The sequence below is a fragment of the Canis aureus genome, chromosome 7 (assembly GCF_053574225.1).
Source record: "Canis aureus isolate CA01 chromosome 7, VMU_Caureus_v.1.0, whole genome shotgun sequence".
Classification (NCBI taxonomy): Eukaryota; Metazoa; Chordata; class Mammalia; order Carnivora; family Canidae; genus Canis; species Canis aureus.
This window is the reverse complement of record NC_135617.1, coordinates 69,673,217-69,699,102: the sequence shown is the minus strand read 5'-3', so window position 1 is coordinate 69,699,102 and position 25,886 is coordinate 69,673,217. Positions and strand designations below refer to the sequence as shown.

Here is a 25,886-nt window from a genome sequence, read left to right as displayed (position 1 = left end):
TACCTTTTTAACATGTCTAGCAATTGGTGAACATGCCCCAGAAGCTGGGTTTGCTAGTTTCCTGGTTCCTTTGGACGCTTCCAGCAATCTTTGGTAACTCCATTCCATCTCTTCCTCTTTTCCTCACTGTCTGTCTCTCTTTGACACACACACACACACACACACACACACACACCGGATTAGACTGAATTAAATCCATATTTTACAAGTGTCTTTGATCAGGGGCCTTTACATCTGAGGTATGTACAACTGGAGTAGGATATGGTGATGGCTTCTTTTAATTAGTGAATGAATTAATTTTATTTTAATGCTACTCAATTGGGTCATAAAAACTTACTTTCAATTCACTGAGTGGTTTGGGCAAAGGAAGAATTTTCTTGTTTGGATGGACACAAAAGGAGGAGGTAAAACAGCAGACACGTGAAGGTAAACTGTGGGGGTGGGGTGGGGAGGCAGGGAGACAAGGGAGGCTCTGGGTACAAGGTAAGGCAGGCTTTATACCCACACTGCACAGCTGAGCAGATGACACCTGGACACGCCTCTCTCCTGGGGCTGTACTGTCCCCGTGCAGTGCCCCCACAGACAGGAATCTAGACCTCTTTGATGGAAAGAAGCTACAATTTCAGAAGAACCAGAATTTTGAGACTTTAACTTCCTTAAAACCCGCAGAATCCATCTGCTCCCCTGCACCCGCAGGACCTCTGCCTTTCTCTGTGCCTCCCAACTTCTCACGTCTCGCTTCCGGCAGCCCCGGAATGCGCTGAGATTTCGGTTTTGGAAACTTCATCCAGGCAGGGCAAAGGGCGGAGTGGTGGGGGTCCGGGTAGACTCAGGCCAAACATTTTGGGGCTCCCCACGCCTTCAGGAGGAAGTTCCAACTCTTCCCTTACAGGGACAGAGAAAGCCACAGCCCCTGCCGCTGCCCGCCAGCCTTCCTTCCAGCGCTAGAAACGCCCTCAAGCGGTTCTCAAAACCCCGCGGGGCCGGCGGGGCAGGTGCACCTGAGGCCCCGCCCACCAGAGGGCACGCTGGCGTGCTTGGGGCGGCAGCGGCCATCTTGGATCCTGGCAGCCCGCCCACCTTCGCGGTCTCCGCCTTCCTGGGGCGGTGGCGCCGCGGCTGCGAGCGGGTGCACGGAGAGGCGAGTCGCCACCCGGCCTCTCTTGAGGCTTGGCGGTCTTGTGCTGGAGACCGACGGCCTCGTCCCCACCTGGCCGGCCTCTACGTAAAACTTCGAGCCAGTATCGAGGGGGCAAGTGCCGGCTCCTGCCCCTTCTACCTGGTGACTCTGGGCAGGTACCTCAGTTTCCTTTATCTGTAAAGTTGGAGTTTAAGCCTCAGCCTCACCTCCCAACCCCTCAGGTCACTGATTCTAATACTTACTGATTGGGCGTGTATGATAAATTCTCAGCACATGGCCTGGCATGGAGTGTGTTCCCTGTAGGTCGTCTAGGAGCTTTTCCTGCAGATTGCAGGGTGCCTTGTAGCCACCACTGTTGGGGGGGGATCTCCACGAGGGCAGTGTGTAGTGGACTTTGGTAAGACCCGAGTCCAAAGGGAGAGGGGACTGCAAGATGCCCTCAAGCAGTGAAGGTGAAGCCCCTAAGCCCTTTAGGACTTGCATGTGACCATTTTGGAAGGGTGTCAGAAACACAGACCGGGATGCCCAGGACTGGAAAGACTTAGTAGGAACATTTGAACGCCCCCGTGCTTGTTATTTTTATCACCCCTCGTTGCCTTCCCATAGGGACTGGGATGCAGCACAAAATTCCTGGAACAAAAAGCCCTGTGTGTGTGTGTGTGTGTGTTTATGTGTGCTAGTTGTGGGGGACATGGGGAATAGGGGACTGAGACACTGTGTCCCAGGGAGAGCCAGGTGTGAGGGAGAAGGGTCTATTGGGCCAGGATGGATAGTGGCCCCGGGGAGCGGCATTAAAATCAGGCCTGGCGGAGGCCTCTAGGAGTCCCCAGACATGCAACTGCCCTACCAGGTCCACAGACAGAGCCCAGCACCCTAATTTCCTAAGGGGTGGGAAACTTGCCTGGGACACAAGAGATGAGGGAGGTGCCTGGGGAGGGACCAAGGCCTTGTAGGGAGCTAGGGCCTGGGAGAATCATACCCAGCCTTCTACAGGTTTGTGGAGGCCTAATAATGAGCTCTAATTCAGTAATAACCCGGGTGAATGCCAGGCATGCCTGGGTTCTCCTAGTCCAGCCTGGTGGAGTGAGGGGTAGCAGGGGATACAGAAATTAGCATATGGAATCAGGGGATTACAGTTTATTTTCAGACACACTCAGAGGGTGGGGGCTGGTCAGCGGGCTCCATCTGCATCCGCTCCCTGCATTTGGCTTAATCATGAACTTCTCTCTCCTTTCCCCCAGACCTGTAGGCTGTGCAAGATAGACAAGGTATTTCCACCCCCACTCACAGAAGGGGCTTAGGCAGGTGAGGAGTGTGAAAAGTGGGGGGTTGGGGGGTCGAGTTCAAGTATTCAGTTTTTCCATCCACACCCCCAGATTACACTGTGCCCAGGCCACAAGGGAGGATCCCAACCCTGGGGTTCCTAGGGACATTAACAGCCCTTTTCTCACTCAGAAACCTCCAGATGAGCTCCTTACCCTCTTTCCCTGACAATAGCAAACCAGTTCTAAACTCTACAGTCTGGGCAAGAAGGGGACCTCAGCACTCCACTTATCCAAGACCCCTCCTTCCTTGTTTGAAGTGATAGGGCCAGGGTGGGCTTCACTTGTAGTGAATAGGTCGGGTTTAAATGGTAATAGGTGAGAGGAAGGAAGAACACTGAGGATCTCAGGAGGCAGACTTAGGGGGTGCTGATGAAGTTGTGACAGCTCTGGTCTGCACCCCCATGCCATCCTCATCCCACCCAGACCCAGAATCCCTGAGAGTCTGCTGCAAAGGCAGTATGAGGTGGGGGCAGTGGGAGAGCAGGGGGGAGAGCTTAGGAAGTGCCAGGACTGGGCTCCAGGCCCAGTAGTCATGCTCTGGCCTTCTAGAACAGCTGAGTCCTACGGAATATAGAGTGGCCTACTAACCCCCCACACCTCAGACATCCTGGCTTAGACAGAGTGGTGGGTATGGTGGGGAGGGTCCTTCCAAGGGCATTATAAAAAAGCTATAACTGTTAAAAATTTGGGGGAAAGTGACTCTCAGCCTCTTGCTTCCCCAAGTTGTCAGTCTCCCCAGTACCCAAAGATAGGGTGGAGAGAGCCCCAGAGAGCTGAGGAAGAAGGATACAGCCTGTCTCTGACAGGATGGGGCCCAGAGAGGGGACCCATTAGCACCATGCAATGTTGGGGCACCCCTGGCAGCCTGACTGACCCTGGGCAGGGACCCTCTCAAACTGGAGTGCACACTTGCTAAAGCTTCTGTAATCTTGAGGAGGGCCCCTGCTGGGGAGGGGGTGAGGGAGAAGGCTTGGCTGAAGTCCAGGCAGAGGTGTCAGCTAGGACCCAAAGGGCCCCTCTGGGAGTCATGATTTGAAGAATCTTCGTACCACAAACTGGCCCAACAGAACCACAGACAGCACTATCAGCACGTTCAGGATGGGGCCGTTTCCCAAGTTCAGGGCTGCCACCTGCCAGGAGAGACAGAGTGGTCACAGTGGGGCTGACAGAAAATATAGGCACTCCAGGGCTGGGGCAGAGCTGGGAGAGAGAGGTGTCCCAGTAGCAGGGAGGAGGTAGCCAGTGCTTGGGCACCTACCCAGCCACCCCTCTGCGCGATCCACCGGGCAATGCAATGATGCAGCATGAAGTCGGCCACGAAGCGGGTCACCTGGCCCAGGAAGCCGGTCAGGCCGCGTTGGTAGACATGCAGGGCCAGGCGGTAGCCAAAGCCCAGGAGAGCCACCACTCGGCCCCAGTTGATGCCGCTCTCAAATAGGCTGCAGACAGAATGGTGATACTGTCAGTGGAGACCCCCGGAGGGCCCGTGGCCTGCTCTTCCTCTCCCACCATCTGGTACCCACCCGCCCTGCTCCCAGCTGGAAAGCAAAATGGCTTAGCTGTAATCAGGGTGGCAGAGGCTGCCCCAGCCTGGCCTGAGTTTGGGAAGAGCCTGCATCTCTGTGAAAGGAGAAAAACTCAGAGGGCAGAGGAGCAGGGCGCTGCTGCTGGATTGTGGCCCCAGTGCCGTGGGGAGCATAGAGGGGCAGAGAGCAGGGAGGGCAGAGCAAGCAGACGGAGGCAGCGGGGAGATTACCTGTGGGTGTTGCTGCTGGCCTGGCAGCCCGAGAGACAGCAGAGAGAGAAGGACAAAGAGGAAGTTAGGATAGGTCCTGGAATCCGAGAGGGGCAGGTGTGGCTTCGAAGGACGGGGCATGATGTTCCAGCTCTGAGCACTAACCCTAAATCTATTGCCTACCCCTACCTTCACCGCAGCGTCAGTCACCTTGAGGCTGACTCCTAACCCAGATCTCACAATAGATGACACCAGTAAGTACAGCCACTGTTCTAAGCCTACTTCCTCTATTTTATAGACACGGTGTCTGAGGGCCAGAGGGTTTCACAAAGCCCGTAAGTGGCAAAGCCGAGATTTGACCCAGGCATGTGGTCAACTACAGCAGACTGCCTCTCAGACACCAGATGGTAGTAAAGGGGAAGTCATTTCCAGGACACAAGCAGCCTGTCTTTGGTAGGGAATATGATTCCAAACTGGAAGGATAGCTGTGTCTCGGCGAGGCTGGGAAGCTCTGGGGACATCCTGATCCTGGGCACCTCTCGAGTCCTGATCTATCCCGTCAAGTCCTCGGTGCCTCAGCTCACAGAAGCTGTGAGCTTATACACTGAAGATGACGAGTCTGGGCCCAGAGAGAGAGAGAGACAGGGGCCCAACACCATGCGTGAGCTAACAGCAGGTACGGATATGGCACAGGTGTCTCTTGACACTGACAGAGAAGCGTGTCTCTTCCAACCCATGGGCAGGACACCGTGTGAAGGCGACAGCACAGTAGAGAGGCCAGGGCTGGGGCTACCTCGAGGCAATCTTGGTGAAGTACTCATAGGCATTCTCTGCTGTCGGCTGTAGGTGCTGCAGCATGGCCTGGAACTCCGAGTCATAGCGCTGGTTGATGTCGTCCCCAATGATAGCGAGCTGCCGACCCACCTGCCCCATGGTGCTGGAGGAATGGGAGCCAGGTAGGTGAGCACAGGGCAGGCAAGGCTGGGGCCTGGGCTCACGGAGAAGGGGTTCCACCTAAGATGCCTCCGGCCTCGTGGACCCCTCCTTGGAGATTCCTAACCGTGTTCTCAGGCCCAGCCTGGGGTCATGGGGCACACATGCTGCCATGAAGGGCGCAAGGTCCCACATGGAGGTGGAAGCCCAAATGAAAAAGGCAATGATGGCAGAAGGACAGGAACCCCCGGACCCCCACCCAAGGCCTCCCCAGCTCCCCGACCTGCAGGGCATTGACCCCATACGAGCCTCCATCTCCCCGAAGATGTCCCAGAGGGCCCGGGGGGCTGTTGCTCACCTGCTAGGTTCTAGGGGCAAGGTGACCATTTCTGGGTCAGCTGGCACAGCCGCCCCCTCAGCCTCCTGCTCCTGCCGATGGCGGTAAAAAACATAGCTGCGGAAAACCTCCTCGGTGTCCCGGGCTACCTGCTCCTCTAAGGATCAAAGCCAGGAGTCAGGGAGGAAGGGCTGGACCAGGCAGCCCCGTGCTCTGTGGATGGGTCACCCTTCCTGAAGGCCCCAGCCGGCCTCTCCTGTGTCTTCCACGGAGGACAGTGCTAGCTGCTCCAGCCCTTCGTTAACAGCTAGCGATTTCTGTTTGGGATGAGCCTCCCAACAGCCTTGCAAAGTAGGTGAGCACCAGTGTACAGATGGGGAAGATGAGGCCTGCGGTGTTACATACCTGCACGAGGTCACACAGAGCGAGCCACGGAGTAACCAGGGCCTAACCCAGGCATGTGGGATTTTTAGTGTGAGCTTAGTGTGCAATGGTACCTGGCCCTATGGCTCAGAGAGTATGGAAGGCGAAATTTGAAATTGTAGCTTTTGGGCCCAGAAAAGTCACGCAGGGACATAGTGACCGAGCGGAGCCCTGAGCCCGACACCCAGAGAGCAGTCTGTAGTGGTCTGGGGATGGCAGGCTTCCCTGATGGTCCCCTTGGAAGAGGGAAGAAGGGCAGCCATTGTACTTCCTCCCCAAAGTCGTAACACTAACAATTGCTTTCGCCAGTTAGCACGCCTGACAGGGTGATAAGCCTAGGAACTTCCTTCTTTCTCTTACTGTAGGAATAGGAGAGCCACACCCCACTCTTCTCACCTCTCCTCACCCCTCCCTGCTCCTTTTTCCTTAGGATGGTGCTGTGTCCCACCTCACACTCACTCTGGGGGCTCTCCTAGCCCCTGCCCCCCCACGCCCCACCCTGCCCCCAGGCCCAGACTCTTCCCCACTCCCAGGGATTAACCTGGACTGTACTCCAGCTTCTGAGGCCACCCACACCCACCTGCACTGGGTGGGGAGATGCTTTTCTCCTTTATCCCAGGTGAGTGAATAGAGGGCAGGAGAGCCTGCCTATAAGTCCTGCCTGGCCCTGTCCACTTCTGCTCTCACCATCCTCTCCGACAGCCCTGGTGGTTATGGGATGGGTGAGGGGCAGAGAGACCCTTACCAGAAGTAGAAGACGGGGCAGCCTCTCCACACTCCCGCCTGGGAGGCCCTGGGCCTTGCCCGGATGCCATTTCTCAGGTCCCAGTGGAGGACTGGGTCAGCCTGTGGGGATGGGTGAGAAAAAGCAGAGATGGAGACGGGCTGGGGCTGTTGCAAGACATTCCCACAGCCCCACAGCCACAGAGAAAGGAGGAGGGGCCCCCACTCCTAGAAGACCCCATGGCCCTAGCTGTAGCCGCCTCTCATTTCACCACCTTGGGTCCCTGTGGAGTCTGCTGGCAGAATCAGAACTTCCTGAGCATTTCACTAGCAGTCCTTCAAGAGAGGGAGAAAGGCAGGGCAGTCAGGACTCACATCTAGGGACCCGGAGCCTGCAGCCAGGACCCTGGGGAGGGGTGAGAGCAGCAGTGCCCTTGTGGCTCTCAAGTCATAATTCACCTCACTCCTGGGCAAATGAGGGGAGTTTTAGAGGCCGAGGGTTCTTTCTGTTGCTCCTGGGGCCTCTTGCACCCTACCTAGCACATGCTTACCACAGGATTGCCACCTTCTAGCCAATGACCCATGAAGGCTGTGCTTGAAGGGCCCACTTCCCCTTGGCCAGCCAGAGCATGCCTGATTTCCAACTCAGGCCTGTTAGCCACGAACATTTCCTGAGCACCTTCGCCTTACTTACTTCTCCCACTCCTCCAGGGGTGCCAGACACTGAAAATGTACATCCACTCAGCAAGGTAAGCATCAGCAGACCCATTCTACAGGGGGTGAAGTGAGGGACCAAGAAGTTAGGGAGGGGCCCAAGGGAGTCAGGTCGGTAATGGGAACCTCCAGGAGCTCATACCTTCAATTCTAACTTAAGATTGATTTTCCAGTTTGTGGGCCTCAGGGGGTACCCTTTCAAGGCGAGGAGACCTGTGTACAGCCCACCGGTGCTCTCCCCATTCCTGCCTGCAGTGAGCTAAGGAAGCCTTCTCTGCGGCTGCCCCCCGCCCACCCCACAGGTCACCTACCACATACCTGCTCCTGCTCTCCTGTCCCCAGCCCCGTTTTCCTCTTTGCTCAGTGCTGGCCACAGCCCTGATCTGCTCTGTGAACCCTCGGCCAAGGGAGTGTTTCCTGGACGTGAGCTGTTTCACTTTCAATTTGCACCCCTTCATAGCCAACTCCCCCCCCCCCCCCCAGGCTGCCTCTGTCAGCCTTTTGGGGAAGTGCTCCTCCTCCCACCCCTGGGGAAGGTGTAGTCCAACCCTGGGCCAAGCACTGCCACCTCCTCCTCCCCTCTTGGAGGACCTGAGAGCACCCTCCCCGCCTACCTCCTGCCTCTCAGGCCTGGGGCCATTTTTGAAAGTGCCCCAAGGCAGGGGTTCTCAGGAAGGGGTGTGGAGGGCTCTCCGCCCCAGCATTTACTGGGGGCAGGGGTAGGGAGAAGGTAGGGCCTCCCCTCCTCCAGCCCTGGGAGCCAGTGCAGATTGCTTGGCACACCCCCACCCCTGCTGCTCCTTCCGGAACAGGATGCCCTTCCCTCTCCCCTGTCCCCAAACAAAAGTGGCACCCCGAGGACACCCCGGCAGGAGGATGCTGACTGCACAACCAACTCCAACTGCCCCTAGCCCAGGGTCTCACTGCTGGGAAGTAGGAGGGGTGTCAGAGCAGCCCCCAGGGCCAGAGGCCTGTGCCATCCTGCCCTCATCCAAAGGCCTGACTTCCTGGTAAGGGGAGTCCAGTGCTCTCCACTTGCTAGGCCTAGATGTTCCCTAGGGGGAGATGCCTGCTTGGGAGGCTCCTGGGGCAGAAAGAAGCATCATGTGAGTTCTCTCCCTGCCCTTGACCTTGGCTCTGACCTCTGATTCCCAACTCCACCTCCAGCCCCCACTGCAAAAGGACCCGGTTCTTTGGTGCCCAGAGCCAGGGCAGGTTCGGGGGTGGGCAGGTGGGGGGGCAAACTGTCTGAGGGGCAGCCAGAGGGAGCCCTGCCTGGATCGGCCCCAGCAGGGGTTGGCTGCCCAGGCAAGCCTCCAGACCTACCCTCCCCCCCACCCCCCCCATCCCCACCCCAACCTGGCTGCCTGCAGACTCCTGGGTCTGGGGCTGCTGAACGCTGCGAGGATGGGCAAGACCCTCCTACCTTACCTGCCCGACTCTAGCCCAGGCCTGGGATGGCTCACAGGGCCGAGGCCAAAGATCCTGAGAGGCCAGCAGCTGTTCCCCGGGGGCTGGGTGCCCAGGCCCAGCTTCCAGGAACAGGCGTCAGGAGAGTCCTGGAGTCTGGACGCAGCCTCAGCCTGTCACGGCGTGGCCCTAGTGCTGCGGTGATCCTAGAGGTGCCGGCTGCTCCGGCTCCGATCAGCTCCCCCTAGAGGAAGCTGCTGTGTGGCCGCCGGATGCGGATGCTGAGCCCGTGGCTTGGGGGTCGGTCTAGGCTCTCACGTGGGGGAGGCGCTCCACCCCCCACACTTGGCCCCGGTCAGGCAGTGTGGCTTCCCCTCTCCCACTCCTGATGCCCAGTCCCGGCCTTTGATCTTCACCCCCTTTCATCAAACAGTACCAATAAAAAAGCCAGGATGGCAGAGTTTCTTAAGCACCACAGTGTGCCTTGCACTTTAGCGAGGGACACTTATCCCTCTGAATCTTTTCAGTAACCCCTGGAAGTAGGTTCTGTCCACTACACCTGTTTTACAGATGAACAAACTGAGACTCAGCGGGTTTAAGGAACTCCCTAGGTCACTAAGCTGGATTTATAATCAAGTCTGTGGATGCCGTGGGGAATAATACCACTAAATTGAGATTCCACGTGCAATTGAGATGTGTACCCAAGGCACCTTGGTGGTCTCCAGAGATTCAAAATCCTGAAGGTGACAGACAGGTAGACAGAGATGAAAACAGGGGTGTCTGGGTACCACCTGGGCACGTGCCAGTGGATGCTGCAAGGAGAGAAGAGAGGAAGGACAGATAGCTGTAGGGACTGGTTCTCAAGGGCAGGGGCAGCCCCGACCAGGGAAGGACAAGCCAGGTAGAGAGGGGTGTGTACAGAGGCCCCAAGAGCCCCTGCCCCCTTCTCCGTCCAGGTACCTCCAGCTTCCTCTACCGGCCCCCCCACCCCCCATGCCTCCTGGAGCCTACCCCAAATCCACTGCCTCATACCTCCTTCCCCTGCCTCATGACTCTTCCCTCTCTGCCCCCAGCTAATCCCCCCTACCATGTCTTCCTCCCAGCCTCCCCATCCCCCCCACCCTCCATCTGACCTTTGCCTTCTAGAACTCCTGGAAGTTTCCAACTGGAGGTTTTAATTTGGAAACTCCTCCTGTTCTTAAGCAGTTGGTGGAGGTGGCTGCTACGGCCCCTCCCTTGGAGTCAGGGTCCCTCAGGATGGAGACCCCAGCTTCAACCCCTCAATCCCGAATTTTGGGCCGCTCCTCCATGTTCCGCTTTTTCCGTAGCCTGGTGGGGAGCAAGGGCAGCCTAAAGAGCTCTGACAAGGGCCTGATGGGGAGTCAGGCATGCCCCTCACAAGAGCAAGATGCCACCCCCCTGATGATAAACTGCCAGGGAGGGGTGGGGAGGAAGGAGCTGAGGCCGCCCACCACACTGTCCTACACGCTCTCTGTGGCTTTGCCACAGCACAATTCCTTGGGGCTAGGGATGGGGGACACAGGGGCCCAGATCCCCACTCCCATGGAGGTCCTGAGAGTGGGGGCCCAGGGTAGAGAGGTGAAACCCATCCTGTCCAGGGGAAGCCAGAAGATGCTGGGCAGCCCATCGGAGAAGAAGGAAAGGGAAAAGAAAGAGAAGGCAGTAGGGGAGGCCTCCGGAGATACAAGGACCTCAGACAAGTGAGGGACTGGGCTATGGGGGGCAGGTAGGGGCCTTGGATGGGGGGACTGGGGCAAGATATGGGGCTGAGATGGGAGGACCCATATTGAGGAGGGTCCAGGAATATAGGTCTTCAGATGGATAGAGGACTGGAGTAAGGCCCTCACCTGGGTGCGGAAGGGACAGATATATCGAGGATAGGAGGGAACCTGAGGGGCTTGGGGACCAGAGATGGGGTGAGTCTTCCCACAAGTCAGAGGTTGTGGGTGGAGGCACCAAAGATGAGAGAAGGACAGGCTGGGGATCGGGAGGGGCAAGTGCAAGGGTGAGCCAGGCTGCCATGGCTTCCCAGCTCCTTCCTGGTCCCCACTCTACCCTACCTTCCCTCCCCATTCTCTCCCTCCTGGTCCCCACTCCCATGGGGACCTGGCATCACTCCCTGTGAGGAAGAGGGCCCACCTCCTCTTCTGTTCCCCACCTTCCTTCTCACTCTGCCTTCAAGGAGGGATACCCCCCTGTATGGTGAAGACCCTAGAGGGCCAAGCAGGGATCTGTTGGAGGTGGGAGGGGGGAGGGGCCTGAGCAGGGCCCATGGGAGGGCCTTAGGGAGTTTGGGGGGTTTAAGGAAGCCTTTGTCACATCTCTGGCTCCACCTGCCACCCCCATCTGACTCTGCTTTGGGGTCAGGGGCCACTTTGTCCAAGCATTGGAGGTGGAACAGCATCCCCACAGAGGGCTGTGGGGCCACTGGAGGTCTGCCCCAAGACCTTCACCAGGGAGGAGAAGGAGTGTCTGCTTGACGGTGAGTGTGGTGGCCATAGGCATTGAGACAGTGCCAGAAATAGGCCCTTGTCCTAAGACTCGTTAGGGGTGTGGGGCCTGGAATGGAAGGACAAGGGATAGGTATGAGGGAAGGAGGGGAGGGAGGGGGCAGGCTGCCTGGATTTGAATCCCTTCTGGTGCACTATGCCAAGCTGTGGGATGGGGGCAAAGTTGCTCAACCATTCTGTGCCTCAGTTTCCTTACCTACAGAATGAGAATGGAGCAGTATCTACCTCAGGGGGCAGGTGCAAGGAGTCAGTGAGATGCTCTTTGGAAAGTGCTTAGTGCTATGCCTGGCACATAGGAGTTGTTTGCTAACAAAACGAGGCACCTCACCCTCACTTGAGCCTGCTTGGTGTGTCCCCATCCTGCTGGGCCCAACTAGGCCTGGGCTTACCCCTCGTTCCTGTCAGCCTGTCAGTTACACTGCTCCTTCACAGGAGACCTCAGGCTGGCCTCTTCGAAGGTCGGGGCAACTCCTTGGAACTGACTCCTCACCTTGTACAAGCAGCTTCAGAAATCAGCCATGGCCAAAGGTCTGTGGGACTAGGCTGGGGCAATAGAGGGGGTGAAGCCTGGGTCGGGGCCCCAACCCACATGTTGTGAGGCCCCGGGATTTGTGGCTTGCGCAGACCCCTCTCAGCCCTTGGGGAGCTGTTCCCTCCTGCCTTTTGTTTTATCTGGGGGTGGGGGCGGGGCTGCAGGCTTGGGTTCTTTTCCTCCTCACCTGTTCAGCAACCGGGCATACCCTCAGTTTCTTCTCAAGGAAAGCTTGTCTGATGAGGAGAAAGGCAAGGAAGAGGAAATGGAGGAAGATGACAGCTCCTTCAAGCTCTGTGTCCCAGGCATTGTCCCCCTGCAGTCACCGCTGCATAAGACTTTCAGATCAACAAATACAGTGGGGAAGTGCAGCGTGCAACCCGCCCTCAGGCCCAGAGGGCTCCCCTTTGACTGAGGCTCATGGGTGTGATACCAGTTCTTACCACCAGGTGGGACCAGAGGACCTAAGATGACTACTGGAGCCGGGTTGGCGGGGCCTGAGTCCTGCTTAGTCTGGCTAGAGTCCTTTCTCAGCATTTGGGAGGCAGTGAGGTGGGGACTGTGACTGGGGCTTGCGCTCCAGGAGCATCACCCTTTCTGAGCCCAGAATTCTAACTTGTTTGGTGCCCCTTGCTGCCCAGACACAGTGAGCAAGGATGGGAATAGCTTAACATGATAGCATAACGTGATCATTGCTGTCATTTACATAGCCATTATTACTATGGGCCAGACCCTCTTCTGAACACTTTTCATGAAATACCATATCACAACCCCAAGGTAGGTCCCATTATAATATCTACTTCATAGTGAGGAAGCAGAGGCACAGATAGGTTAAGTAACTTGTCCAAGGTCACACAGCTAGTAAGTGGCAGAGCTGGGATTTGAACCAGGGGAGTTTGGGTAGTTCCAGATCCTTGTTCTTGAGTCTATGGCTGGTGGAAAGTGGGGGCAGGTGTTTGTCCCTGGCATGCTCTCCCCAGGAGGTGAGGAAACTCACACTCATGCATGTAGGAGGGAGCCCACGGCCAGTGAGCTTCCAGGGGGATGTCAGGGAGATGGGGAGGAGCTGTGTGGCTGGCTCCAGGTAATGGAGATGTAGGGGCTGGGGTTGGAGATGACCAGGGACTGCACAGGGCTGGGATGAGGTCTGGAGAGTCGGAGCCGCCTTTTCTTCCATCCCCAGCAGGTTTCTCCACCCTCTCCTGCCTGTCCCATGCCCATCTCTCTGATTCTCAGGTTTCGTGGAGTCGGAGTTAAAGAAGCTTCTGATAGTTCAACGGGAGTCTGGTCTCTGGAAGATGGGCAGCCATGAGGGCCAAGAGCTGCTGACCCAGCCAGAGATCACCCTGGAGGAGGCGGGCATTGTGGATGGCCAGGTACTTCTGGCCTGTCCCAACCACCACCCCTCTGCCTGAGGCCATTGGAGAAAGTAGGGCCTCCTACCTCCATAGGCCCCTGGCCCTGGCCTCAACCTCCCAGGGCCTGGATAGGGAAGGCATGATTCCCTCTTGGTAGTATTTCTGAGAGTAGGGGCTTGACCCCCGGTGCACACACACTTGCCCAGCAGTCTCTCCATCTCTTACTTGACCCCATAATGTTGCTCTTTTCCTGTTTTCTCTCCCAATCCCCCATGCTTCCTCCCATAAAGGCTCATCGGTTACCCATCTGTGTCGCACCATGGCCCACTCACTGCCCACCCTCCTTGACATCAGCCTTCAAGGTCAGGCCTGTCCCAGCTTCTCTGAGCACATACAGGTGGATCTGTTATGGAAAGAAGTGTTGATGTGCTTTTTGAATTAATTTTCATTCATTCAACAACTCATTCTTTCATTCTGTGGACATTTGGCCCAGATAGCCTCTATAGTTTCCTTTTGTAGAAAAATGAAGGAAAGAGTGTAGGGTTCAGAGGCCAAAGGCTTTAGTTGAAGCCTTGTTTTGGCATGGATTTTCTCTGTGCTTTGGATGCGGGCTGTGGCATCTTTACTTGTAAAGGGAGACTGGTGGGAGGATCAGATGGCACTTGATCTTAGCCAAATGACCGAGAAGTGAGTGAAGGATCAAACATGATGAAGAGGGGGTGCCTGGCAGTGCCAAGGGCACTCTGGTGTTAGGGATGTGACTTTCCCCTTTCGGGGAGTGAATACCAGGAATGCCTGTCCCCATCCCCTGGGCACTGAGGGGCAGCCTTCTCATTGTCCTGAGTCACAATGTTCCCTTGTGCTCTAGGGAACTAGGCTGTGCACCCCATCCTAGACTACAGAGGGTGGTCAGCTCTGGCAGGGCCCTTTGCTTTGCCTTTTCACGCTAAAGGGATCTCTAGTCACCCTTCCTGCCCTCTTCTCACCCCTATCCTCTCCAGAACCATCCTTGAGTCAGTCTGCCCCTGTCCCAGGGGTACGGATCACGGTCCTGGGGTAGCCTGAGCAGTATTGGGGGCCCGTAGGGAGTTTCCGGGTTGTGGCAGGTCGGGGCCCAGCCCAGTCCTCACTTGGGGGACAGAGCTACCTCAGGAATGTCTTCCTTCTATGGGTATTTCAAGGGTCCTGTCCTCATCACCACTCCCTACTCTCTCTTTATCTGCCCTCAAGGACACCAAGCTGAGGGGGAAGGAAGCCACCCACCAGCCTTTGGGGAAATGCTGGGGACCTGGGGGGGGGGGGTGCTGAGGCAGCTGAAACACCACTCTAGGCTGGAGGGAAGGGTGCAGAGTCCCCGTGGTGTGGCATCCAGGACAGAGGTGAGGGAAGGGAGGGCTTGGCTGGGGTGCCTGACTCCTGGGGCTCCAAGGACCACCTCCCCCATCAAGTTGGAGGGAGGAGGATCCCTCATTTAGTGGGAGGGAGGTGGACTGGGCTGGCTGTGGGGAGATGGGGGAGGGTCTGGCATGGCCTCAGGGTGCTTATCTCTGGGGGTACAGAGCAGGAAGGGTGAGCCCACCGAGCTGATGCCTCTTTCTTCATCCATTTCTAACCCTAGCACTTGCTCCTGGAGGAGATGGACGAGATGGGAAACTGGCCCCCATAGTGAAGCTGGTGTTGGCCCGAGTTTGCTTGCTCCCAGGTCCCTTCAGCCCCAGTAGAAGTTTAGCCTCTCTCATGAGGGCACACCCGAGGCGCCCCTGGGGCCAAGGGGTCTTAAGATCAATGGTATTCATGCATCTGCAGGGTGGGCTGCCCAGCAGTGTCTCCACCCACCAGACTCAGGCCTGTGCTATTATTAATAAAACCCTCTTTGACTTTGGCCTCCTTGGCTATCTCTGGAGCTCACTCCTCATCCTCAGGCTAGGTGCCAGCTCAGTTTACCCAGGATCTCAGTCTAGCCCTCAGTGTGGCAGCCCTAACCACAGAGCCCTGGGTTCTAGCGGAGGGGCTGCAGTGGGGCATCTAAGCTGCAGGGTCAGAGGCTTGGTGTACCTGCCTGGGTGGTCCAGAATGCCAGGGAAGCCCCTGTGACCACAGGGCCAGACCCTGTGAGTGGGAGCATCCCTGACTTCCCTCCCTCCAAAGTTCCCAAGCCAGGCAGGCGGCCTCACGGGGAAGATCCGGGAATTCTGCAGCAGGAAGTTCCTGCCCAGCTACCACAGGGACAAAGCCAGGAAAGCAGCCTTGGGGTCATGGGGAGCTGCTTGGAGACTGGGCTGGGGGCAGGTAAGGGGTCCCCGGGAGTGACACAGGAGGGCCGCTGCTATAGGGGTGGGGGCCAGGCCCCATCCTGCTGCCCCTGGTTACAGCCCCTCTATGCCATGCTCAGTGCTAGGTGCCTCAGGGGATCTTGGCCAGAGGGAGGTCCAGACATTTAGAAGACCCAAATCTTCATCCAGGAAGCAAGGATAGGCTTGAGTTGGGGGAAATGCTGTGCCCTTAGTGGCCATGGAAGGGTGCACCTTCATACCTGGCTTTTCAGGGATGCAGTGGGAGGGAGGGCCAGGCCCAGTTTGGACACCAGAAGGTGTTGTTTGCCTGGAATCCTTGACTCAGGCTCTGGGCTAGGGGCTGGTGGAAGGGCCCTTCTGACTGTATGTCCCCTGAGTCAGCCAGGAAGCAGCCTCGTGACAATATGACTCACCTGTGCCCTAATTATTTTGTCCCAGAGTGCTGGCTGTTGGGAAGGGTGGGGGCCTTAGACAGTGGCCTGTGGGGGTTCCTGGTTCCACCTGGGCCCTTTGATCACCCTCAGCACAGATGGAGCACTCCTCATGGACCCTGTCTGTGCCCTACCTCCATCCTCATAGGCCCCTGACCTTGTGCCAGGCCATGCCCAGGCTTGGATGGGGAATCCAGGGCCCAGAGCACTGCAGGACAGAACGTCTGCTCCCCCGTTGCCCTCTGGGTGGGACCAGCCAGTGGAGTGCACAGACAGCCCTACGTTGGGTTGGGGTAGGCTAGGTCCCCACTGGCAGCTCAGGCTCCTTGGCTGCCCGTGTGAGCCACGTCGTCACTCATAGGTCACCTCTGCTCCTAGGGAAGGAGCATCTCATCCTCAGCCCTACAGGAGTGTGGCTGCTGGGGAGGCAGGGGGCAGGAACCTTGATTTAGTATCAGAGACTCTGAAGTGATCACTCCCCTCTCTGCTTCTCCCTTTCCCTTTCTCTCAGTGAGGGTCATGCCACCTCCTGCCCCCCTACCTCCGGAGGGTTCCCATGAACTACAGAGAAGGTCTCTGAGGCTGGGAGGTATCCTGTGGAAGCAGGAAGAGGGTCTGCGCACTGATGCAGGCACAAGGGCCTCATCTCGGCCCCTTGAAGTCCTTGGCTGGCTTGTGTGGGTGGGATGACACTCATGAGTGATGAAGGCAGGGGTAACATGACCTGGGGACCTGCTGTGGGGGAAGGCCCAGTGGGCAAGTGCGGAGGGCTGGACTCAGGCTCACGGCCACAGGGAGAGAACCGGGCATTTCCCAGAGGCTTCCAGGGACTTCTGTAGCTGCATCTGTGGGTCAGATCTGTGGACTGGGTGGCACTGAAAGTGGCCCTCCTCCCCCGCAGGCACACAGCAGGGCAGGGCTGGGTCAAAGGCCAGAGGGCTCTGGAACCCAGCCAGGGTGCCTCTCTCTGATTCACTCCAGAGCACCAGTTGGGTTGACAGTGGCCCTGGGCCAGCCTGTGGGTTTGAGGGGAGCCGTTATTTCGGAACTCACCCGGTCTCGGCTCCTTTTTGGGTTTCGTCTTCCCTCTGTTGTCTTTGCATGTGTGGCTCTGTTTCGTGCTCTTTCCACATACACACCCCTCATACTTCTCTTTCTGTGTTTCTATCTCTTTCTTACTGTATCTCTGGTGGGATAGAGGTAAGAAAAGCAGCCTGCGATTATTCTGAGGGCATTTTTGAAACCCGGAGGTGGCTGAAAGGAAGGTAGAGGGGAGTGATGGGGGGGTGGGGAGACACAGATGGTCCCAGGGAAAAGTGGCCAAAGCTGGGCCTGCCTGGAGAGCCGGTGAATCTCTCTCCCTGCGGGCTCCTGGGCAGGACCTCTGTGGAAGATGCTGCCTTGGGCCATATCTAGAGTCACTGTTGGTCAATCTTGCCTGTGCCCGAGCAAGGGAATGGCAAAACCACCTGTATTCTTTTCCAGGTGGGTGGTGAAATGGAGAACAGAGAGGCAGAGGGAAGAGACTCACTGGGTTGGAGCCCCAGCTGCAAGGCTGGCAAGCTCATGTGATCGCATACAGGACCCATACCTCTCAGAGTCTCACTTTCCACATCCATGACATGGGCAATTCATGGGGCTTCTCGGGTTGGCTATTCGGCGTAGAACAAATATTTATCAAGCACCTACTATATCCCCCTCCTATTCTAGGCACTAGGGAATAGAGCAGAGAAGATGTACAGAACCTTTATTATTTTCTTTGAGGATTTATCATATTGCTAGAAGGATAGACAACAAAATACATCAGGGAGTGATAAGTACTATGAAGAAAGATGAGCTGGGTAATGGGATGCTGTTTTAGATCAATGGGGTGGGAAAGGCAGCTCTAAGGAGATTATGTGTTAGCAGGAACCTGGAGGAAGGGGGGGGGGTGTTGGGGGAAGGGCATTACAGCAGAGGGAATAGCAAGTGCAGGTGCCCTGAGGCAGGAGCAGGCTCCAGTGTGTTTGAAGAAGGGGAAGAAGGAGGGTGGGGGGTGGGGACAGGGAGTGAGGGAGAGGGAATAATAGGTGAGGTCTGGAGGGAAGGGAGAGGACATGTATTTAGCCCATCTGAGTTTTTTCTGGGGATTATTTGAACACAGCGAGGAGTGACCTGATGTGGTTTATGGTTTCAGAGTCCTCCTTGGCTGCTGAGGGGGAATGAGACTATAGAGGCAGGGACTGCAGCCTGCAGCAGGGAGGCTGCTGGAGTCGTGAGGCAGGTGGCCTCACTGCTGTAATTATTACAGGGGTACTGACTGGGGGCTGCTGTGGGGGGGATCTCCCACCAGGGAGCGCCCCCTGGCCCGCACCTCTGTGCAGCAGTCAGCCAGGGGCTCCCCCAGGGCAACCTCCCAGCCCCGCCCCTGAGGGCAGAGAGGGGCACCCTGGGCTTGGAGCGGGAGAAGGCCCAGGAAGGCTAGTGGTAGGCCCCAGTCGTGTGTGGGCCACTGCAGTGCGAGGGCAGCACTGAGGTGCGAGGTGCCGCAAATGCAGCCTGGCCCCCTGCCCCCACCCCCAGGCCCCTCGCAGGGGCAGAGCCCAGAGGCGGTCTGACTTAATTCATGGGGAGAGGAGGATAAGATACCTCCCTGCTCACAGGAAATTCACAGTCGGGGGAGTGGGGTAACAGCAGACTCCTGCAATGAAAGCAGATGATGAGGTTCGGACAGTATGCTGGAGGGAGCCAGTCATATCAGCAGGGAGGAATCCAGAAGGCTTCAAGGAGGAGGCACCATTTGTGATTTGGACTAGCAGGGGGAGGGAGAATTCGATGGATGAAATGGGGGGGGGGGAGGGCATGCCTGCCAGGAGAACGCTGTCCTGATGGGAAAGTGTCCAGTGGGCACCACATCCCTCTGTCCACCTCCGTGAGCCATCCCAGACGTCTCTCCTGGGCCTCCTGTTCTGTCCACCTGTTCATATGTCATCCTTTGCTCCCTGCCATCAGTCCCTCTTCACACGTGCTCTCTCCAGGCCTTTCCTGGAGCCCCAAATCACAGCCACAGCTTCCTGGGCCTCTCTAAGCTGCTGCCCCACCATGCCCAGGTCCTCCCTGCCCCTCCTCAATAAGCCCTGCCCATGTCATACAGCTCAGCTCCAGCACCTCTTCTCCTGGAGCACTCAAATCTCCCTGGCTCTGCATGAGCAGGAGCTGTCAGCTCACCTGCTCTTCCCTACCCTGGACAGATACTCTGTGAGGACAGGATGGGTCCTGGGGGGCCTGGGCTCCCGTCGGCAGTGTCTACAGTGTCCACTGTAGTGGTTGGCACACAATAGACTCAACACATGCTGCTAGACTGAGGGGGGAAGGGAGGGGAGGGGCTCAAGGCTATTGCTGGAAAGATAGGCAGGGGCCAGATTGTATAGGACCACTAATACCATCCTAAATGGCTTGGTAAGATGTACTGTGGAGGGTGGAGGGGACAGGATTGGCCAATTTGGAGGCTCTCAAGTGTCCTAGTGAGAAGGGTGTGGGCCTGAGCTGGGACAGGGGCAGATGGGGTGGACAGGAGGACACTTAGGTAGTCATTCTCAACCAGGGACATTCTTTCTGCTAGGAGCCATTTGGCACTGTCTGGAGACATTTTTGGTTTGTGACAAGTTAGGGGAGGGTGCTACTAACATCTAGTGTGTAGAGACCTCTCTAGCTCAGTTTCCTCAGCTTTAATAAAAGTCATTAGGAGGATTAAACAGGTTAATACATGTTTGGTGTTTAGAAAAGTGGCTGATACATACAATACACTATGTAACATGAGCTACTGTTATTTTAAAACATAAATCCTCTGTTCAGAGCTCCACACTGGTTCCCCATCAGTAAGTGTGAGCCAAAGTCCTTCCAAGGGTGATAAGGCCCCTCTTTATCTAGTTGCTGCTCCGTCTCTGACCCCCTCTCCTGCTGCCCTCCTTGCTCTGTGTGCTCTGGCCTCACCAGCTTCTTTGCTGTTCCTCGCAAACACTCTCCCCCCTGCCCCCCCCACACACTCCTGCTTCAGGGCCTTTGCACTTGCTGTTCCCTCTGCTTTGGAGGCTCTGCCTTTAGGAATTTATGTGATTCATTTCCTTGCCTCCTTAAGGTCTTTGGCTGTCACCTTCTCAGGAGGGCTTCTTATCCACTGTATATGTTGTGGGGGGGCGGGGGGGAGGCATTTATTCCCTTTCATTCCCTGAAACTGGCTCTGTCCTTGTGCTCCTGCCTTGCTTTTCTTCCAAGCACTTTAATCATCTAATGTAGCACCTATTTCATTTGTGTGTATGTGTGCTTATTGTCTCTCAACTGGAACGTAAGCTTCATAAGGGCAGACATTGTTGCCTGTTTTGCTTGCTGCTGTGTCCACAGGGCCTCGAACTTTACTAGCACATTCTAAGTGTTCCTTAAATATTGCTTAAGTGAATGAATGGAGTGAGTGAGCGAGGGAAAAACTCCATCAGGAGTCAGAGAGGTAGGAGACGAATGGAAAGAAGAAAGAATGGTGCAGGGGAAGGGAGAGGCCAAGTTGACCTCTGAAAGGGAGAGGCCTGAGGCATGGAGCCTTGCTCATTTGCTCTCCCCAAGGCCTTCCATCCCTGCTTACAGGGATCTTCCTGCCTCTGCCAGCCAGGCCCTGAGTAGGGCACCCGCAGCCCAGGCAGATGGCCAGGCCTGAACAAAGTGTCCTTTTCCCTCTGATAAGCGGCCTCTTTCCAGGGGCATGCAGGGCAGGATGTGTCCTGCTGCTCAGGAAGTGCCTGAGGGTCTGGGTGGGCCTCTGGAGTGGGCATGAGGCCTAGGGCTGTAGTCATCCTGCCTGGAGGCTGAGCAGAGAGGGTGGGGCCGCGGGGGGCTGACCCCAGCCCGCCACCAACTCCTGCAGACACCCACTCCTCCTTCACTCAGCAACTCTATTGAGAGCCTGTTGGAAATATGGCTGTGCAAGTCCCTGCCTTGGAGGGGATGAGGGAGACTGGGTGACAGGTTGCCACACCCTGGGACATTGGCCTGCCTTGGCTGCTTTGCCTTGGGCTCCTGTGGTATGAGGTTGGACTGGAGGCCTAGATCAGCTCCAGGGACAGCGGGGACAGGTGGGGTACTGGAGAGGTGGCTCCCTTCTTGACCTCAGGGCAAGGAGTGAAGACCATGCATTTCTCCAGGCCTGCCTGAGCCCCCAGGTCTTCCACTCCCAATCTGCAAATGTTTCCCTGTGCTCCCAGGAAACTGTCAGTGGTTTCTGATGATTAGCTGTTGCTAGCTTCTTGGGAACCCTGAGCCCCAAGACCCCAGGACCAGAGCGCTAGCTCCTCCAACCCTCATGGACCTTTTTCTGGCTCAGCACACTCTTGACTCAGCCCCTTCCTCTTGAACCCCTCTCATCCTTTTGGTCCTGCCTCAGCTTCTCCACTGCGCTGGAAAGTCTGTGCCCTACAAGAGGGGAGTTTGGCCATGGCACAGTATCTTCTAGTGAGTGGAGTAACCCTCCCCTGTTCAGGCACACATGCCAGTGCTTGTACAAAGCAGGCACAGACTTAAATACCCCTTGGGCATATGCATCCCCCCACATACCTCTCCCAGTTGCCGACCCCCCCTGGGCGTAGGGCCTGAGGACTCCTTGGCCTTCGTTGTCATGGACAGGCAGGATGGGGCAGAGGCAGGTAGTGACAGCCAAGCTCTGCACTCTGGGAGCCCCAGTCTTCAGATCTGTAGGATAGGGGCTGACTTAAGGCCTCTTGGTAACTCTCAGGCCTCTAACCTGTGAGGTCCCTGTTAGCGCAGGGAGAGACCCATTCTGCAATGTTACCTGTGGTAGTTTAGAAGCATGGTCCCAGTATCCTTTGGCACTCTTTCCAGGGAAGGGTGGGATCTATGTCCTTCTTCCCTTGAATCTGTGAGGGTTGTGGCTGCTTCCATCAGTAAAATACAATGGAGGTGATGCCATGTGACTCTGGAAATGAAGTTATAGGGATGCGTGGGTGGCTCAGCGGTTAAGCATCTGCCTTCGGCTCAGGGTGTGACCCTGGGGTCCCAGGATCGAGTCCCATATTGAGCCTGCTTCTCCCTCTGCCTGTGTCTCTGCCTTTCTCTCTCTCTCTCTCTTTCTCTCTCTGTGTGTGTGTCTCTCATGAATAAGTAAAATCTTTAAAAATAATAATAAAATAAAAACTATTTTAAGGGATCCCTGGGTGGCGCAGCGGTTTGGCGCCTGCCTTTGGCCCAGGGCACGATCCTGGATACCTGGGATCGAATCCCACGTCGGGCTCCCAGTGCATGGAGCCTGCTTCTCCCTCTGCCTATGTCTCTGCCTCTCTCTCTCTCTCTCTCTATCATAAATAAATAAAAATTAAAAAAAAAAACTATTTTAAAAAAAGGCCACGTAGGTTCCTCTTGCTTCTCTTTTTTTTTTTTTAATTTTTATTTATTTATGATAGTCACAGAGAGAGAGAGAGGCAGAGACACAGGCAGAGGGAGAAGCAGGCTCCATGCACCGGGAGCCTGATGTGGGATTCGATCCCGGGTCTCCAGGATCACGCCCTGGGCCAAAGGCAGGCACCAAACCGCTGCGCCACCCAGGGATCCCTCCTCTTGCTTCTCTTAGGGTCTTGGTTTCCTCACCTTTCAGGTGGGCGGAACAGCAGCAGTGCCCTGCCACAGGGCCATTTGAAGAATCAGTGCATCGATAGAGACATGGAAGGACTATGGTAAGGTTCAGAAAATGCTCATTCTTATTGGCTCCGAATGAGAGCAGTGTGAGCTGCTAGGTGTGTCCTGGCTGGAGGTCTGAACAGGTTCTGGAGTCAGCCTGCCAGCTGCCACTCCCAGCACTCAAGCCCTTAGGGGAGCGAGCTGGAGAAGCCAAAGGAAGCTAATTAGTTTGGAACCCTTGAATCTGGATTTTTACTCGGGCAGCCTGGCATAGGCCTCTTTTAAAGAACTCCACAACCTCTGTCATCCCATCCCCGGCACCTTCCATTACCCACAACCTGGAAGTCATCCCTGCTGTCTAATTTCTTTTCCCCCTGCTGTGCGTTTTGTCTGTTGGGACAAAGGGAGAGCTAATGAATCATGGTGGTTGGTGCTGGAGTCTGCAGGAATCAGAGCAGGTGCAGCCTCCATGTGTCCCGCAGACTGTGGTACCCAGACAGAAGCCATCCTGGGCATGGAGGCCCACTTGGCTCAGAATGGAGGGAGCCAGGCCAGGCCCACTGGAAGTTGGAGTCGGAGGAAAGATTTAGAAGGAGGCTGGAGCCATAGGCCTTGGTAGAGTCCCTGTCCCAATGGTAAGGGTCTCCTCCCAGCCACCGCCGAGTTCTAGGTAGGGACTGTGAAGGCAAAGGAACTGCCCTCTCGTGGGCGTAACTCGTGGGTGAGCACATTCCCCTCCTGTCTGCAACCCTTCTGCAGAGGGTAGATTAAGCCGGCAGGCTCTGCGGGTCAGGCAGGCCTGAGTTTGGGTCCTAGCTCTGTCACTTATTAGCGGTGTGGCACTGAACAAGCCCCTTCACTTCCCTGAGCTTTCCTTATCTGCAGCATAGGGACACCTTACTAGTGGACAGCCCTCACCAACCTGTTAGATAGATGAGTTTCCACTCCCTCGGTAGCGTGGGGATGATCCATTAGCTGTTTGATTGCCTTCAAGTCTGCTCAGCTCTGTGAGCCTCAATTTTCTCATCTGTAAAATGGGGCAGGGATGAGGCTAGCCTAAGGGCAGTAATGCAGCCATAGCACCACCTAGGGGCAGTGGTCAGCAATAGTTTCTGTTTCTGACTCCTGCTCCAAGAGCTTGGAGAGAGCGCCTTCCTCTCAGTTCGCCCAGTCAATTCTAGAGGGCTGGCTGAGGTGCTGGGGGCCGCTCCTGGGTGTGCCTATGTTCAGAAAGAGGGCAGTGCTGACTAAAGAGGGAACTGCTGAGGCCCAGCTTGGCCCAAGACCTGCTGCTCAGAGGTCTGCTCTGGGTCAGGTGCCGGGCAGGAGCTGGGTGCCATGGCGACTGAGATGCTTAGGTCCTTGGGGAGCTGTCACCCTGCTGCCCCTGCAGAGTGGCCAGCAACACAGCACGGGACTCAGTAGGTATCTGTCAAACGGCTGGACGCAGCACTCCTCACCAGACTGCCCTGAAGGTCTGAGGCTGGGCCTGTTCATGGCAGACCAGGAGGTCTTCCAAAGAAAAGCCTGGCCAGCTTCAATGGCCCAGACCCAGAGGGCTCTGCAGCACTGGGGCCCCAGGAAGGTAGCACCTTGCTCAACAGCTCAGGGTTCTTCTGTGCACCCTGGGACTGTTCTCGTGTTGGGGTGGGATTGGGGGCTGGGCTTCGCCCGGCCTCTGTGAGGCTCCTCTCTTGGTCTTGGGCTGGAGAGGAAGAGAGCCCCAGGAGCTCCGTGGGGGTGTGGGAGGAAGAGGCTGATTGCTCAGCCCAGGAGTCCCTCCTCTCCCGCCCGCTGCTCTCCATCTGGCCGGCAGCCTCCCCCGCTGCCCCAGGACAAGGGCCCTAGTGTCTGCTTGGCTCCTGGGCAAACAGCAGGCCTTTCTCTCCTTCTCCCCTACAGAGTGCCTCAGCTGTGACCCTTCCCTGCCCCCTCAGAAGGGCATGGCTCACCCCTTGCTGCAGGACCTCTTCCATATTATCCAGAAACAGAGGCTGGAATAGGAGCAGATCCTGTTTGGTGGGCGAACCCCTAGATTTCAGCCATTCCCAGCTTCGGCCAAGGAGCCCAGGCAAGGAAGGGCGGGATCACAGGGCTCCAGCCCTGCCAAGGTGGGTGTGGGGCGTGGCTGGAGGCCAGGACCCAGCCCAGGTGGACTTGACATCATCCTCTCCGTCTCCTGCCAGACAAAGGCTGCTCCTGCCTGGCCCTGGCCCCAGGGAGATTTTCCATGCTGGTCCCCTTTCCTAGCAGGATCACTGAGATGATATCCTTCTTCTAAACGGCCTCCCTTTCAGCAGGTGAAGTGCAGAGGCCTGCGCAGCTTCCCCTCAAGGGGCAGGGCCCTTTCCCCCAAATCTGGAGAGAGGCAGAGTTGCCAGAAGCCTTCTCCTTTCTCGGGAGCTCCACTGTGCTGACCTGGATCCAAGGATGGGGTGACGTCACAGTGACTGGGAACTGTAGTCAGCCTCCACTGTAACCTCCACCAGTCCCAACTCCCTCAGAATTCAGGGGCATTTGATGCTCAGTCCAGCCTCCTCCTGGCCAGTGGGTGAAGTGGGCACTCAAACAACTGATTGTTCAGTTGGGGAGGCCTCAGGCATGGTTTGTGGAGAGCTTGATAAAATCTTGTGCCTTACCAATGTTTCCTCCTTGGTCTCCTCTAAAACAAAATCCACCATTAGATTGTCATTCCTTTAGACCCACAAGCCTTTCTCTTTATGAAGATCTCTCAGGACTATGCAAAGGCTACAGAGAATATTTGCTGACAATATTTGCTACAGAGAATATTTGCTGACAGAACTAAGGGCTTTACAAAGCAGTTCCTTACGCTAGACATTCAGCCCTGCCCTCCAGGTCCACTGTCCACTCTTCTCTGCTTACTCTCTGCCCTGGGAGGCTGACCTCTGTGGCCTGAAGTACTTAGACTCCCTCACCGTTTGAGCAATTAGAGGGCAAGGGAGGGCAGGAAGAGAGAGAGGTCCAGGTGTTTGTTCCATTGGCTACTTTTCAGGCTTGGAGTGGTCATGGCTCTACACAGTTGTTAGCTGCATGGCACTTTCCCATCATCCCCTCCTGGGGCAGGTTAACCTGCCCGCACCTCTGTGGGTGGCCCCATTCATGAACTTCTCTTCAGTCCCTCCTTGGGGATGTGTTGGCAGTTTCCTGCCATGTTCTCACTACAACAGTGCCAGATCCTTATTTTACACATGAGAATGCTGAGGGCCAGAGGGCCTGGGCAGCTTCTCTGTACCTGTTGGCAGGTGGTCAGGGCCAGGACTCCAGGGGTCTTGCCCCAGGACTTCTGCCTTCCGCTTCTGTTTGTGAAGGTGCCTGGGGAGA

At 56.5% G+C, this 25,886-nt stretch overlaps 1 protein-coding gene and 2 long non-coding RNA genes across 9 annotated transcripts; 1 reads left to right on the top strand and 2 right to left on the bottom strand.

Annotated features, from left to right (window-relative positions):
• Positions 1–2,263: 2,263 nt before the first annotated feature.
• On the bottom strand, positions 2,264–9,007 carry BAK1 (BCL2 antagonist/killer 1). Of its 7 annotated transcripts, none has more exons than XM_077904409.1 (8): positions 8,763–9,006; positions 7,312–7,387; positions 6,640–6,740; positions 5,493–5,628; positions 4,995–5,138; positions 3,725–3,905; positions 3,516–3,596; positions 2,264–2,391 (listed from the first exon to the last, which is right to left on the bottom strand). In XM_077904409.1, the coding sequence occupies exons 3-8, from the start codon at positions 6,707–6,709 to the stop codon at positions 2,272–2,274; spliced, it is 732 nt and encodes a 243-aa protein (XP_077760535.1). In that variant the 5' UTR covers positions 6,710–6,740; positions 7,312–7,387; positions 8,763–9,006; the 3' UTR covers positions 2,264–2,271. The 7 variants fall into 7 exon arrangements, with proteins under 7 accessions (XP_077760535.1, XP_077760534.1, XP_077760539.1 ...); XM_077904408.1 differs by lacking the exon at positions 7,312–7,387 and adding an exon at positions 6,893–6,953; XM_077904413.1 differs by lacking the exon at positions 7,312–7,387 and having other exon boundaries at positions 5,493–5,563; positions 8,763–9,007.
• LOC144317675 (uncharacterized) lies at positions 5,022–8,606 on the top strand. Its single transcript, XR_013383694.1, has 3 exons — positions 5,022–5,157; positions 7,329–7,366; positions 7,505–8,606. It is a non-coding gene; the product is annotated as an uncharacterized LOC144317675 (long non-coding RNA).
• Positions 9,008–17,629: 8,622 nt separating the features above from the next.
• LOC144317674 (uncharacterized) lies at positions 17,630–24,948 on the bottom strand. The gene is made up of 4 exons (XR_013383693.1): positions 24,497–24,948; positions 23,467–23,571; positions 21,703–21,846; positions 17,630–21,602 (listed from the first exon to the last, which is right to left on the bottom strand). It is a non-coding gene; the product is annotated as an uncharacterized LOC144317674 (long non-coding RNA).
• Between the last annotated feature and the right edge of the window lie 938 nt (positions 24,949–25,886).

Bases quoted from the DNA above. Each gene is read 5' to 3' on its own strand.
- BAK1 (XM_077904409.1), bottom strand. From the start codon at position 6,709: ATGGCATCCGGGCAAGGCCCAGGGCCTCCCAGGCGGGAGTGTGGAGAG. The intron at 5,139-5,492 runs GTGAGCAACAGC...CCATTCCTCCAG, and splicing joins TTGCCCCTAGAACCTAGCAG to CACCATGGGGCAGGTGGGTC. The intron at 3,906-4,994 runs GTAGCCCCAGCC...TTCTGTCTGCAG, and splicing joins TTCACCAAGATTGCCTCGAG to CCTATTTGAGAGCGGCATCA.